This window comes from Macaca thibetana, chromosome 20 (genome assembly GCF_024542745.1).
Source record: "Macaca thibetana thibetana isolate TM-01 chromosome 20, ASM2454274v1, whole genome shotgun sequence".
Classification (NCBI taxonomy): Eukaryota; Metazoa; Chordata; class Mammalia; order Primates; family Cercopithecidae; genus Macaca; species Macaca thibetana.
The window spans coordinates 73,380,836-73,395,136 of NC_065597.1; the positions used below are offsets into that span (position 1 = coordinate 73,380,836).

Sequence of the window (14,301 nt, forward strand, 5' to 3'; positions counted from 1 at the left end):
AAAAAAAAAAGAAGCGGAACGGTAGGAGAGGGCAGTTTTATTTTCCACTCGAGGTTAAACGTTGTCGAATGCGGGGCTGCTGGGACAGTCGGACTCAGGCCTGCTGCTGTCCAGCCTGGCACATGCCATCCTGGCGGGCAGTGGCAGGCCCCCAGCAGCGTGGCAGCTTCTCTCCCCAGGAGTACATGCGCATGATGGGGCTCAGCAGCTGGCTGCACTGGAGCGCCTGGTTCCTCTTATTCTTCCTCTTCCTCCTCATCGCTGCCTCCTTCATGACCCTGCTCTTCTGTGTCAAGGTGAGCGTGGCGTCGGTGGGGCTCTGGGGAGGACGGGGAGAGCCAGGGTACCCCAGGAGGGCCCTCTTGGGAAGAACTCTGTGGTCAGCGACTTCAGAGAGAGTCTGTCCCTCGTCGGGGGGAGGAGCGGTGGATGTCCCACTCCTCTTGGTGGAGCCAGGTCCCTGTGAGCAGGGATGGTCAGGAGTCCTCCTGGTCCACCTCCGCCGGCCTGCCCCGCCTGACTCCTGCCTGCGTCCTGCAGGTGAAGCCGGATGTAGCCGTGCTGTCCCGCAGCGACCCCTCCCTGGTGCTGGCCTTCCTGCTGTGCTTCGCCATCTCTACCATCTCCTTCAGCTTCATGGTCAGCACCTTCTTCAGCAAAGGTGAGTCCCAGTCATCGAGCAGAGTGGGGTTGCCAAGGGGCCAAAGGCCATCTGCATGGAAATAACCCAGAGGCTGTGATCGGAAGGGAGAGGGGCCTGGTGGACCTGCCCAGGAAGGAGTTGACCAGGGGAAAGTTGGACTGGGAGGAGGAGAGTCAGCGTAATTTAGGGAGAAGGAGAATTCAGAGAAGGTAGGTGTGTGGCCGGCCATGCCGAGTGCTGTCTAGCTGCCCAAAGGGACTGTGAGCCGAAAGTGAGGACAGTGAGCCCAGCTGTGCGCAGAGCCTTGCGGTGACAGTTACGCTGAAGGTAGTTTCTCGTGTCTGGATTGTGTGTGTTCACTTTGTTATCGTTCTCCTTTGCTGCTTTCTTTTCCTTTCCTGCCTTCTGTTGGGCTGATAAAGTCTCCTCTCGTGCCTTTTACCTCGGATGGTTCAGAGGTTATAAGTTGTGTTTCTCTTTCTTTAGTGATCGCCTTTAATGTTTCACTTAATTACTTACCTCTAAAATTCCAAAAAGTGAAGTTATTCAGTACGCCCAGCCTCCTCCCAGATAAAACTCCAACCTCACCACCACTGTAAGTACTTATTAGAGGTTCCCTTTTTTTTTTTTTTTTTTTTTTTTAAGTTGAGACAGTGTTGCTCCGTTGCTCAGTCTGGAGTACAGTAGTGTGATCTCAGCTCACTGCAATCTCTGCCTCTGGGGTTGAAGTGATTCCTGTGTCTCAGCCTTCTGAGTAGCTGGGATTACAGGCACACGCCGCCACGACTGGCAAATTTTTTTTTTCTTTTTTTTTTGCGTTTTTAGTAGAGACGGAGTTTCACCATGTTGTCCAGGCTGGTCTTGAACTCCTGACCTCAAGTGATCCACCCTCCTTGGCCTCCCAAAGTGCTGGGATTACAGGTTGAGCCACTGCGCTTGGCCCTTTTTTTTTTTTTTTTTTTTGAGATTGCCTCTTACTCTGTTGCCCAGGCTGGAGTGCAGTGGCACAGACACAGCTCACTGCAGCCTTGAACTGCTGGGCTCAAGCTGTCTTCCGGCCTCAGCCTTCTGAGTAGCTCGGACCACCAGTACGTGCCACCACACCTAGCTTTTTTTTTTTTTTTTTTTTTTTTTTTGAGACGGAGTCTCGCTCTGTCACCCAGGCTGGAGTGCAGTGGCTGGATCTCAGCTCACTGCAAGCTCCGCCCCCCGGGTTCACGCCATTCTCCTGCCTCAGCCTCCCGAGTAGCTGGGACTATAGGCGCCCGCCACCTCGCCCGGCTAGTTTTTTGTATTTTTTAGTAGAGACAGGGTTTCACCGTGTTAGTCAGGATGGTCTCGATCTCCTGACCTTGTGATCCGCCCGTCTCGGCCTCCCAAAGTGCTGGGATTACAGGCTTGAGCCACCGTGCCCGGCCAGCTTTTTTTTTTTTTTTTTAAGAGATGAGTTCTCACCATGTTTCCCAGGCTGGTCTGGAACTCCTGATCTCAAGTGATCCTCCTACCTCAGCCTCTCAAAGCATTGGGATTACAGGTGTGAGCCAACATGCCTGACCTCCTAACTTTTATTGTTGTCTAGTTTGTTTTATCATTTAAGAAAACCTAAGTGACCAGGGATGGTAGCTCACACCTGTAATCCCAGCACTTTAGAAGGCCAAGGCAGGAGGATCACTTGAGCCCAGGAGTTTAAGACCAGCCTAGGCAACATGGAAAAACCCTCTAAAAAAAAAGTTTAAAAATTAGCCAGGTGACCAGGCGCAGTGGCTCACGCCTGTAATCCCAGCACTTTGGGAGGCCAAGGAGGGCGGATCATGAGGTCAGGAAATGGAGACCATCCTGGCTAACACAGTGAAACCCCATCTCTACTAAAAATACAAAAAATTAGCCAGGCATGGTGGCGGCGCCTATAGTCCCAGCTACTTGGGAGGCTGAGGCAGGAGAATGGCGTGAGCCCGGGAGGTGGAGCTTGCAGTGAGCCGAGATCGCGCCACTGCACTCCAGCCTGGGCGACAGCGAGACTCCGTCTCAAATAAATAAATAAATAAATAAATAAATAAATAAATAAAATAAAAATTAGCCAGGTGTGGTGGCACAGCCCTGTGGTCCTAGCTACTTGAGAGGCTGAGATGGGAGGATTGCCTAAGCCCAGGAGGCAGATGTTGAAGTGAGCTGAGTTTGTAACACTGCATTCCAGCTTGGGTAATGAGAGGGACCCTATCTCAAAAAAAAAAAAAAAATCATAAACAGTTGTTTCCTATGTGCCATTCCTGTGCTTTACCAACATATTTGATGTGCATGTGATTTTCGTGTACCCAGCCTCTTTAGAGTCACTCTTCTCTGTGTCGAAGCACATCTTTGAGTAGTTCTTCTAGTAGGTATTGGTGAGTGGTCGATGCTTTTCACTTTGTACGTCCAAAGGTGTCTTTATTTTGCCCTCACTCCTGTATAGTATTTTAGCTGCCTGTGAAATTCTCCACAGATAGGTACTCTCCCTTGGCAATTTTATAATGTTATCTTATTGCCATCTGATACTCATTGTTGGTGGGAAGTTTGCTGAAAGTCTAGGTGTGATTTTTCTTTATGAACATTTCGATCTGAGGGCTCATGTGTCTTTGGTTAGAATTTCAATGAGATTTCTGGTAGTATCTCATCAGACTGCTCTGTGTATGTGTGTGTGTGTGTGTGTGTAAAATCCATACAATTTATGGCCGGACGCCGTCTCACGCCTGTAATCCCAGCACTTTGAGAGGCTGAGGCGGGTGAATCATGAGGTCAGAAGATCGAGACCATCCTGGCCACCATGGTGAAACCTCATCTCTCCAAAAAAAAAAAAAAAAATGCAAAAATTAGCCGGGCATGATTGTAATGGCGGGCACCTGTAGTCCCAGCTACTCGGGAGGCTGAGGCAGGAGAATTGCTTGAACCCAGGAGGCGGAGGTTGCAGTGAGCCGAGATTGTGCCACTGCACTCCAGCCTGGCAACAGAGCAAGACTCCATCTGAAGAAAAAAAAAAAAGAAAAGAAAAGGAAAAAAAAAAAAAAAAAGGCTGGGCGTGGTGCTTCACGCCTTTAATCCCAGCACTTTGGGAGGCCAAGGTGGGCAGATCATCTGAGGTTGGAAGTTCGAGACCAGCCTGACCAACATGGAGAAACCCAGTCTCTACTAAAAATACAATATTAGCCGGGCATGGTGCCCCATGCCTGTAATCCCAGCTACTCGGGAGGCTGAGGCGGGAGAATCGCTTGAACCCGGGAGGCAGAGGTTGTGGTGAGCCAAGATCACGCCACTGCACTCCAGCCTGGGCAACAAGAGCAAAACTTGGTCTCAAAAAAAAAGAAAAAATTACCACTGTGGCCGATTTAAGTATTCACGTCGTTGTGCAGCCACCCCCATGTCCACCTTCAGAATAGTTTTCATGTTTCCCGACTGAAACTCAGTCCCTGTGAAACACTGACTCCCCTGCCCGCATTCCCTGGAAACCAGCCTCCTACTTCCTGTCCCTATGAGTTTGATGACTCTAGGGACTTCATGTAAGAGGAATCGTACAGTGTTTATATGCTGTGCCTGGCTTATTTCACTGAGCATAGCATCCCCAAGGTTCCTCTGTGTTGAAGCCTGAATTCCCCTCCTTTTCAAGACTAGATGATATTCCATAGTATAGATGGGCCACATTTTGTTTACTTGTTCATCTGTCGACGGACTCTTGGGTGCCCCTACTTTGTGGCTGTTATGAGTGTGCTGTGCTGGACACGGGTCCCTGCTTTTAATTCTTTGGGTGTAAACCCAGAAGTGAAGTTGCTGAATCCTATGGCAATTCCGTGTTTAACTTTTGAGAAACTGCCAGACTGTCTTTCCTGCACTGTCTGTACCTCTTCGTATTCCCACCAGCAGTGCACAGGTTGCCAGTCTCCTGCATCCTCCTGAACACCTGTTGTTTTCTGATTGATTGTTTTTTATAGTCACCATCCTAATGGGTGTGAGGAGGTATCTCTCAGTCTTTCACATCTCTTAAGTACTTTTTTTTTCTTTTTGTTTTGAGACGGAGTGTCGCTCTGTTGCCCAGGCTGAGTATAGTGGCACAATTGGCTCACTGCAACCTCCGCCTCCCGGATTCAAGCGATTCTCCTGCCTCAGCCTCCCAAATAGCTGGGATTACAGGCTCCTGCCACCATGCCTGGCTAATTTTTGTATTTTTAGTAGAAACTGGGTTTTGCCATGTTGTCCAGGCTGGTCTCAAACTCCTGACCTCAAGTGATCCTCCCACCTCCGTCTCCCAGAGTGCTGGGATTATAGGCTTGAGCCACCATGCCTGGCTTCTTAATTTCTTTTTCTTTTTAACTATAACAACCCCCTTTCTTCTTCTTCTTCTTTTTTTTTTTTTTCTGACAGAGTCTCACTCTGTCGCCCAGGCTGGAGTCTCGCTTTGTCGCCCAGGCTGGAGTGCAGTGGTGCGATCTCCGGTCATTGCAAGCTCCGCCACCTCCCCGGTTAACGCCATTCTCCTGCCTCAGCCTCCCTAGAAGCTGGGACTACAGGCGCCCGCCACCACGCCTGGCTAATTTTTTTGTATTTTCAGTAGAGACAGGGTTTCACTGTGTTTGCCAGGATGGTCTCGATCTCCTGACCTCGTGATCCACCAGCCTCAGCCTCCCAAAGTGCTGGGATTACAGGCATGAGCCACTGCGCCCAGCCTCCTTAATAATTTTTAAGGATAAAAAAGGGTCTTAAGACCAAAGATTTTGATGGCCAGGAACGGTGGCTCAGACGTGTAATCCCAACACTTTGGGAGGCCGAGGCGGGAGGATCCCTTGGGCCTAGGAGCATTAGACTAGCCCTGACAAAATAGGGAGACCCATCTCTATAAAAAAAAATTTAAAAATTAGCTAGGCATGGTACTGCATGCCTGTTGGTCCCAGCTACTCTCCCTAGCTGGAGGTGGGAGGACCTCGGGCCCAGGAGGTAGAGGCTACAGTGAGCCCCACTGTACTCCAGCCTAGGTGACAGAGGGAAATTCAATCTCAAAAGGAAAAAAAAAAAGAAAGAAAACCAAAGAGTTTGAGCACTGCTGGCATGGACAGAAAGCATGCCCATCTCTCCGCTCTCAGTAATCCACTCACTCACGTCTTCCGGGTCCTTCTCACACGTCACCTCCTCGAAGCCTTTCTGGCTCTCGGGAGCCTCTTCTCCCATCCTGCGCCTCCTTGCTGCATCCAGCATGTGTCTCCATCCAGCACACCTTGCTCTCTGTCTCCCCGCTAGATTCCAGGCATGGGAGGGGAGGGGTTTTCTCTGTTTTATGTGGGGCTGCCTCCCTCGTGCCTGGAAAAGAGTGGGTGCTCAGCACGTATCTGACGAATGAATGAATGAACGAAAGAGAGAGATCCGGCAGCCCAGGCAGAAATGGGGCTTAGGCGGGAATCAGGGGCTTGGGATCAACCACGTCAGGTGTGCGGTGTCAGGGAGGCAGCTGGATGGGAGGCAGAGGAGGGGCTGGAGCTGTTGGTGTGGGGGTCCCTGGGATGGGGGCACCACTTGGAGAAGAGGCTGCTGGCCACGCCTGATGTCCCCACCCGTGCCGGGGCTTGTGTCTCGTGTGGACGGCAGGTGCCGGGAGCAGGTTGGGTGGCTCGGCCCCAGGAGGAGGGGCTTCCCTGTACCCCCGGGAGCCCAAGCCCCTTCTGAGGGCACTGACGCTCATGCCCCCCGGGTCTTCCAACACCTGCAGCCAACATGGCAGCAGCCTTCGGCGGTTTTCTCTACTTCTTCACCTACATCCCCTACTTCTTCGTGGCCCCTCGGTACAACTGGATGACTCTGAGCCAGAAGCTCTGCTCCTGCCTCCTGTCCAACGTTGCCATGGCAATGGGAGCCCAGCTCATCGGGAAATTTGAGGCGAAAGGTGAGTGTTTGCCTTGCCCAGCCTGTTCTTTCCGAATCAGTAACCTTCGAGAGCACCCAGACACAAGTGCCGCCAACAGCAAGGCTCCACCTGGGACGGTTGGTAGGCTGTTGGGACCGCTGAAGGCAGCAGCATCCGCAGACAGTGCTGAGTGTGGGCTGGGTAGCTGGGCACGGCCCCGGGCGAGGGAAGCTCAGCTGCATGGCACAGCCACAGGTGATGGGAGCCACAGGGCAGTGGGCCGAAGAAACCCAAAGCTCGGAGGACAAGAGGGTTGGAACATCCAGCAGTGCTGGCATCACACACATATCTGACTGATGCTGGGATCTAACTCAATGACCTGAGCCTCTTTGAGCTTTCATTTTTTTTTTTTTTAATTTTAAATATTTTATAGAGATGGGGTCTAACTATGTTTCTCAGCCTGGTTTCAAACTCCTGACCTCAAGCAATCCTCCTGCCTCAGCCTCCTGAATAGCCAGGATTACAGGTGTGAGCCACCACATCTGGCCTCTTCCAGCTTCCTGAGACATTCAAAATGATTATATCAGAGAGGCTGGGCACAGTGGCTCATGGCTGTAATCCCAGCACTTTGGGAGGCCGAGGTGGGCAGATCATGAGGTCAGGAGATCGAGACCATCCTGGCTAACACGGTGAAACCCTGTCTATACTAAAAACACAAAAAATTAGCTGGGCATGGTGGCGGGTGCCTGTAGTCCCAGCTACTTGGGAGGCTGAGACAGGAGAATGGCATGAACCCAGGAGGCGGAGCTTGCAGTGAGCTGAGATCATGCCACTGCACTCCAGCCTGGGCGACAGACTCCATCCCAAAAAAAAAAAAAAAAAATTACTACATCAGAGATCTCAGAGTCTAGGGTTTTAAGGACTTTTTTTTTTTTTTTTTTTTGACAGAATCTCACTCTGTTTCCCAGGTTGGAGGGCACTGATGTGATCTTGGCTCACCGCAACCTCTGCCTGTGGGCTCAAGTGATCCTCCCACCTCAGCCTCCCAAGTACCTGGGATCACAAGCATGCACCACCATGCCCGTCTAATTTTTTTGTATTTTTAGCAGAGGGGTTTTGCCATGTTGGCCAGGCTCGTCTTGAACTCTTGACCTCGTGACCTGCCCTTGGCCTCCCAAAGTGCTAAGATTACAGGTGTGAGCCACTGAGGCTGGCTGGTTTTGAGGGCTTCTGATGAACCACTGCTCTTAGTAAAGGGTAGAATTAGCATCTTCCCAGTGCCTTCTGCATTGACTAGTGATGGCAGCAGAGACGCCTGAGAGAGAAACAAGTGATAAATGACAGCATTTTTTTTCTTTTCTTTTTTGTTTTTTGAGACAGGGTCTCACTGTGTCACCCAGCCTGGAGTGCAATGGCACCATCACGACTCACTTTTTTTCTTAATTTTTATGAAATTAATTAAGTAAAACACTTCGTTGGTCGGCCTTTGGCCTATGGGCTCTCATTCTGCAAGGCCCGCCATGGGCACCAAACCTGGCCTGAGACCCTCCAGTTAGGCCCCCTCCCAACATTGCTGCATTGGGGGTCAAGTCTCCAACACATGAATTTGGGGGGCCCAGTCAAGCCATGGCACCATGCAGTTCCTAGCTGCAGCTTGCAAAGGTCTGGGTCTGTGGAAGGAGGTGGGAGTGTCCAGTGTTGCTTTGTCTTTCATTAGAACGATTCTTTGCAGTCGGCAGTGTCTTCTGACACTTTAGCTTTTACATTATCTGTGTTTCCACGTTTCCTAGTGTGTTGATAAAATGTAGACTTTGTTCTTTTGCTTTCTTTTTAACAATTTTTTTTTAGACACAGGGTCTTACTCCATTGCCCAGGCTGGAGTGCAGTAGCATGATAATAGCTCACTGTAGCCTCGACTTTCCAGACTCAAGTGATCCTCCCACCTCAGCCTCCTGAGTAGCTGGGACCACAAGCACGTACCACCATACCTGGCTAATTTGTCTGTGTTGCCTAGGCTGGTCTCAAACTCCTGGCCTCAAGTAGTCCTCCTGTGTCAGCCTCCTAACGTGCTAGGATTACAGATGTGAGCCACCACACCCAGCTAGAGTGAATTTTCTTAAAACAGACAAATCTCTGGTTGTTTGAAAGTGCAAATTCACCAAGGCTGGAGAGCATTATTTTCTTCGGGGTCCTTGGCCAAACAGAAGGTGTTTGGATACACAGATCCCCAGCGCTGTCAGGACTGCAATGTTGGCAAACCAGAGAGAAGATGAGAAACATGAGCTCCATTAAAGAGAGCTTTACACATGTTTGAAATATTTCTGTGATTAAAAAAGACTTACGGCCAAGGCAGGAAGAAGGAATTTGAGGCAGGAGTTTGAGACCAGCCTGGACAACATAGCAAGACCCCGTCACTACAAAATTAAAATGTGAAAAAAGAGTAATACTAGGCTGGATGGGGTGGCTCACACCTGTAATCCCAGCACTTTGGGAGGCCAAGGTGGGTAGATTACTCAAGGTCAGGAGTCCAAGACCAGCCTGGCCAACATGGCGAAACCCTGTCTCTACTAAAAATACAAAAATTGGTGGGGCATGGTGTCTCACGCCTGTAATCCCAGCACTTTGGGAGGCCGAGGCAGGCGGATGATGGGGTCAAGAGATCGAGACCATCCTGACCAACATGGCGAAACTCCATCTCTACTAAAAATACAGAAATTAGCTGGACGTGGTGGCGTGCTCCTGTAGTCCCAGCTACTCGGGAGGCTAAGGCAGGAGAACCACTTGAACACGGGAGGAGGAGGTTGCAGCGAGCCGAGATCGTGCCACTGCACTCCAGCCTGGCAACAGAGTGAGACTCCATCTAAAAAAAAAAAAATTAACCAGGTGTGGTGTCATGCTCCTGTAATCCCAGCTACTCTGAAGGCTGAGGCAGGAGAATCATTTGAACCGCGGAGGCAGAGGTTGCAGTGGGCCAAGGTCACACTACTGCACTCCAGCCTAGGCGACAGAGCAAGACTCCATCTCAAAAAAAAAAAAAAGATTTATGCTAAATGCACATTGACCCACATTGGCCTTAGCGAAATCATAGATGTGGGTGCATATGTATGTGTGTACATATGTGCATATATGTCACAGATTAATTGCAGGCCCTTCTAGTCAGTGAATGAGCTGTTGCTAGTCTGTGACTTAATGATTTTGTAATCTGCATTTATCTTCCAGACTTGAAGAAAGCTGTCCAACTTGTTATAAAACCAGGAAGGGAAAAGGCATGCCGACCAAGCAGTGACCGTGCAAGGTCACACGTGCACACGCGTGCCACCAGGGGCTTCAGGGTCCCTGGGCCCCCAGCCTGCTGGCTTTCAGGCCACTTTCCTGGTGTGTCTTCCAGGCATGGGCATCCAGTGGCGAGACCTCCTGAGTCCCGTCAACGTGGACGACGACTTCTGCTTCGGGCAGGTGCTGGGGATGCTGCTGCTGGACTCTGTGCTTTATGGCCTGGTGACCTGGTACATGGAGGCTGTCTTCCCAGGGCAGTTCGGCGTGCCTCAGCCCTGGTACTTCTTCATCCTAGTGAGTTCTGATGCGCGGCTCCTGATCTGCCGCCTCTGTGAGTGCAGAGGTGTCCCCAGTGCCTGCTCAGGGACCCCTCCAAGTCCCCAGCATGCAGCGCCTGCGTGGGGCTGGGACACAGAACCCTGCCCTGTGCACAGGGAGTGGCGTGTCCCCGAGGGCCCTTGGGACTAGTTCACAGAGAGGTAAAGACCCACCATGCCCAAGAGAAATCCTTCTGCTCCAGAGCCTGACACAGGGGTGCAAAAAAAGGGCTGCTCTGGCCCCCTCTCTGCAAGACCCACGCACACAGCCTCTGCTGCCCACCTGCCTCCTCAACTCCTGCCTCTTTTCTCGTAAAAAGTATCTGATTGTGCTTTCTGCCTACAAAATCTGGCTTCTTATAAAAATGATCGCATTCCTGGAATCTGTAGCTCAGTCCTACTGGTGAGATGAACACTGTTGACATTTGGTATGTACTTTGCCGAGTTTCCTTCTCTTCACTTACTGTCATAGAGCACATATGGATGGACATATAGCATAGCTTCATTTGTTTTATAAAAATGTGATTGGAGGCCTGGTGTGGTGGCTCACGCCTGTAATCCCAGCACTTTGGGAGGCCAAGACAGGCGGATCACCTGAGGTCAGAAGTTTGAGACCAGCCTGGCCAACATGGCGAAACCCCGTTTCTACTAAAGAAATACAAAAAAAAAAAAAAATTAGCTGGGTGTGGTGGCAGGCGTCTGTAACCCCAGCTACTCAGGAGGCTGAGGCAGGTAGAATTGCTTGAACCCGGGAGGCAGAGGTTGCAGTGAGCTGAGACCGCACCATTACACTCCAACCTGGGCGACAGAGCGAGACTCCGTCTCAAAAAAAAAAAAAAAAGGCCGGGCGCGGTGGCTCAAGCCTGTAATCCCAGCACTTTGGGAGGCCGAGGCGGGCGGATCACAAGGTCAGGAGATCGAGACCACAGTGAAACCCCGTCTCTACTAAAAATACAAAAAATTAGCCGGGCGCGGTGGCGGGCGCCTGTAGTCCCAGCTACTCAGGAGGCTGAGGCAGGAGAATGGCGGGAACCCAGGAGGCGGAGCTTGCAGTGAGCCGAGATCGCGCCACTGCACTCCAGCCTGGGCAAGAGCGTGAGACTCCGTCTCAAAAAAAAAAAAAAAAAAAAAACAGTGGGATCGGGGTGGACACAGTTGCTCATCCCTGTAATCCCAGCACTTTGGGAGGCTGAGGTGGAAGGATGACTTGAGGCCAGGAGTTAGAGACCAGCCTGGGCAACATAGTGAAGCCCCCATCTCTACAAAATAAATAAAAAATAAAAAAAATTAGCCAGGTGGCACATGCCTGTGGTCCCCACTACTTGGGAGGCTGAGGCAGAAGAATCACTTGAGCCCAGGAGGTGGAGGCTGCAGTGAGCCGTGTTCACCACACTCCAACTTTGGTGACAAAATGAGAACCTGTCTCAAAAAAAAAAAAAAAAGAATCATATTGTTAAAAATGCTTAAAAGTTGCTTTTCTTAACCTAACAGTACAACTCAGATATCTTAAATACATATACGTATTTGTCTATTTATAAATATAGTTTTAAATTATCTAAACATATTGATAAATGTTGTTATATTTATAAATATATTTCTCTCTAAGTATATACCTTTTTAAGAAGTACTTTCATTTATAGTGACACACAGTATTCCATCCTGTGAGCTCATCACCACATACTTAACTAATTCCCTACCGATGGCTAGTTAAGGTCATTTTTTTTTTTTTTTTTTTTTTGAGACGGAGTCTCGCTCTGTCCCCTATGCTGGAGTGCAGTGGCACCATCTCGGCTCACTGTAAGCTCCGCCTCCCACAGTGCTGGGATTACAGGCATGAGCCACCGCGCCCGGCCTAAGGTCATTTTTTTTTTTCTTTGATTCGGAGGCTAGTTCTGTTGCCCAGGCTAGAGTGCAGTGGCATGATCTCAGCTCACTGCACCCTCCACCTCCCAGGTTCAAGTGATTCTCCTGCCTCAGCCTCCTGAGTAGCTGGGATTACAGGCGTGCAACACCACACCAAGCTATTTTTTTTTGTATTTTTATTAGAGACGGGGTTTCACCATGTTGGCCAGGCTGGTCTTGAACTCCTGACCTCAGGTAATGCACCCTCCTCAGCCTCCCAAAGTGCCGGGACTATAGACGTGAGCCACCACCTCTGGCCAAGGCCATTTCTGGTTTCATTTTTCGATTCCACAAATATTTATCAAGTGTCCTCTATTTTAATTCATCAACTGTAAGATGACACTGATCATTAGAGGTAATGGTTACTTTGTCTATCACCAAGAAAGAAAACTGCCACAGTTACACTGTGGCATTTTATGATTTAAGATGCATTCTGATTTTTTTTTTTTTTTTTTTTTTTTTTTGAGACAGAGTCTCACTCTGTTGCCCAGGCTGGAGTGCAGTGGCGCGATCTCGGCTCACTGCAAGCTCTGCTTCCCGGGTTCACGCCATTCTCCTGCCTCAGCCTCCTGAGTAGCTAGGACTACAGGCGCCCGCCACCACGCCCAGCTAATTTTTTTGTATTTTTAGTAGAGATGGGGTTTCACCGTGTTAGCCAGGATGGTCTTGATCTCCAGACCTGGTGATCCACCCGCCTCAGCCTCCCAAAGTGCTGGGATTACAGGCATGAGCCACCGCACCCAGCCAAGATGCATTCTGATTTTAAAATAACTTTACATATGAGAGCTGTGTCCCTGAGAACCAGTGGAGTGCAGTGTGTGCCGTACGCCCTTCCGGATGCTGGAAGTGCACTGGGCATGGAGCTGAGGGTGAACGAGTCCCTGCCCTGCAGCTGCGCTGGCGCTGATCCTGCCAAGGCACTGCTTCCACCTTCCCTGGTGCTCTGCCCGCACCACTGTGCCAACTGCATCCATGTAGGCACCAGGCTGTCCTCGAGGGCAGTGTGTGAAGTGTGTGACTGTGTTCTTACCCCATGCACTGAGCTGTTTCTGTGATGGCCACAGAGAAGATGGGAAGAGGCTTCCTTGTACTAGAGGGAGCATGGCGCCTTCAGCTTCTCTTGCTTACAGTCATGAGCTCACGTGGGGCTTGAGCAAAGAAACAGCCCGGTTTGCATGGGGACACAGCTTCCTTTCCATTTTGGCCCCAACATCCCTCTGGACTGGAGCGTTAGATAACTTCTCTCTGTATGAAATTTCATAGCTGACAAATTCCCTTTCCCCTGTATCGGATCTGAGTTCATCTTCACAAGCCTGTGTGTAACCGTTACACCCACTCACCAGGTTAGGAAACTGAGGCTTAGAACCTTCACAGGGATGAAACAAGTCCCAGGGCGCTCTGGGGCTGTCCCTGAGTGGCGCCTTCTCCACAGCAGTGTCGCGAAGGCCTGGGACGGAGGGTGCATGGCTGTGTGCATCTAGTGTGTCTGCTGGTTGTTGCTTTGCTCATCACAAACAGAACAAACTGACAGCTGTCTGCTTCCCTCCCAGCCCTCCTATTGGTGTGGGAAGCCAAGGGCAGTTGCAGGGAAGGAGGAAGAAGACAGTGACCCTGAGAAAGAGCTCAGAAACGAGTACTTTGAAGCTGAGCCAGAGGACCTGGTGGCTGGGATCAAGATCAAGCACCTGTCCAAGGTGCCACCTCCTGTGGGGACAGGGAGGGTCGGGGCTGCTAGGACCATGGGGAAGACTTACCAACATGGTGGGTGAGACCTCATGGCCCGCCATGTACTCCCTCTGAGCCTTGCCACTTCCTGCCCTGAAAGAGGGCAGGAACCCTCCGCTGCCCTCTAACCAGTTCCTCAGGGCACAGACCACATCTCCAGCTTCTCAGGAAATGCCAGACTCAGCCATCCAGCAGTGCCTCGGCCTCATGGGCCTCGCAGGGTTGCAGAGACACTGAGGGTGTCTGGGACGTGTTGGGGCTGGGGGAGACCAGAGGGGAGCAGCCAGGAGCAGCATCTGCCCGAAACATCCCTCCCCTCTGCACACTGATGGTGACGCTAGGCTTGGTGCCTTCTGAGACGCTCGGGCAGGGGAGCAGGAGAGGCCTTGGCCATGGGCCTCGGGGCTGTGGGTAGCCCAGGGCAGCCTCTGCCTTTCCTGCAGGTGTTCAGGGTGGGGAACAAGGACAGGGCGGCCGTCAGAGACCTGAACCTGAACCTTTACGAGGGACAGATCACTGTCCTGCTGGGCCACAATGGCGCCGGGAAGACCACCACCCTTTCCATGCTCACAGGTGAG

The 14,301-nt window shown here is 51.0% G+C and overlaps 2 protein-coding genes across 2 annotated transcripts in view; one reads left to right on the forward strand and one right to left on the reverse strand.

Moving 5' to 3' along the window:
- The window catches only part of TBC1D24 (TBC1 domain family member 24), a 253,197-nt gene that overhangs the window by 190,627 nt on the left and 48,269 nt on the right, over positions 1 to 14,301 (reverse strand). The gene's annotated exons all lie outside the window — the stretch shown is intronic.
- The window catches only part of ABCA3 (ATP binding cassette subfamily A member 3), a 60,846-nt gene that overhangs the window by 23,054 nt on the left and 23,491 nt on the right, over positions 1 to 14,301 (forward strand). Inside the window, exons 9-14 of the mRNA XM_050774164.1 lie at positions 180 to 296; positions 541 to 661; positions 6,369 to 6,542; positions 9,892 to 10,073; positions 13,549 to 13,692; positions 14,167 to 14,296. Of these exons, the coding sequence (XP_050630121.1) occupies positions 180 to 296; positions 541 to 661; positions 6,369 to 6,542; positions 9,892 to 10,073; positions 13,549 to 13,692; positions 14,167 to 14,296 (868 nt within the window). The remainder of the gene's footprint in view (positions 1 to 179; positions 297 to 540; positions 662 to 6,368; positions 6,543 to 9,891; positions 10,074 to 13,548; positions 13,693 to 14,166; positions 14,297 to 14,301) is intronic.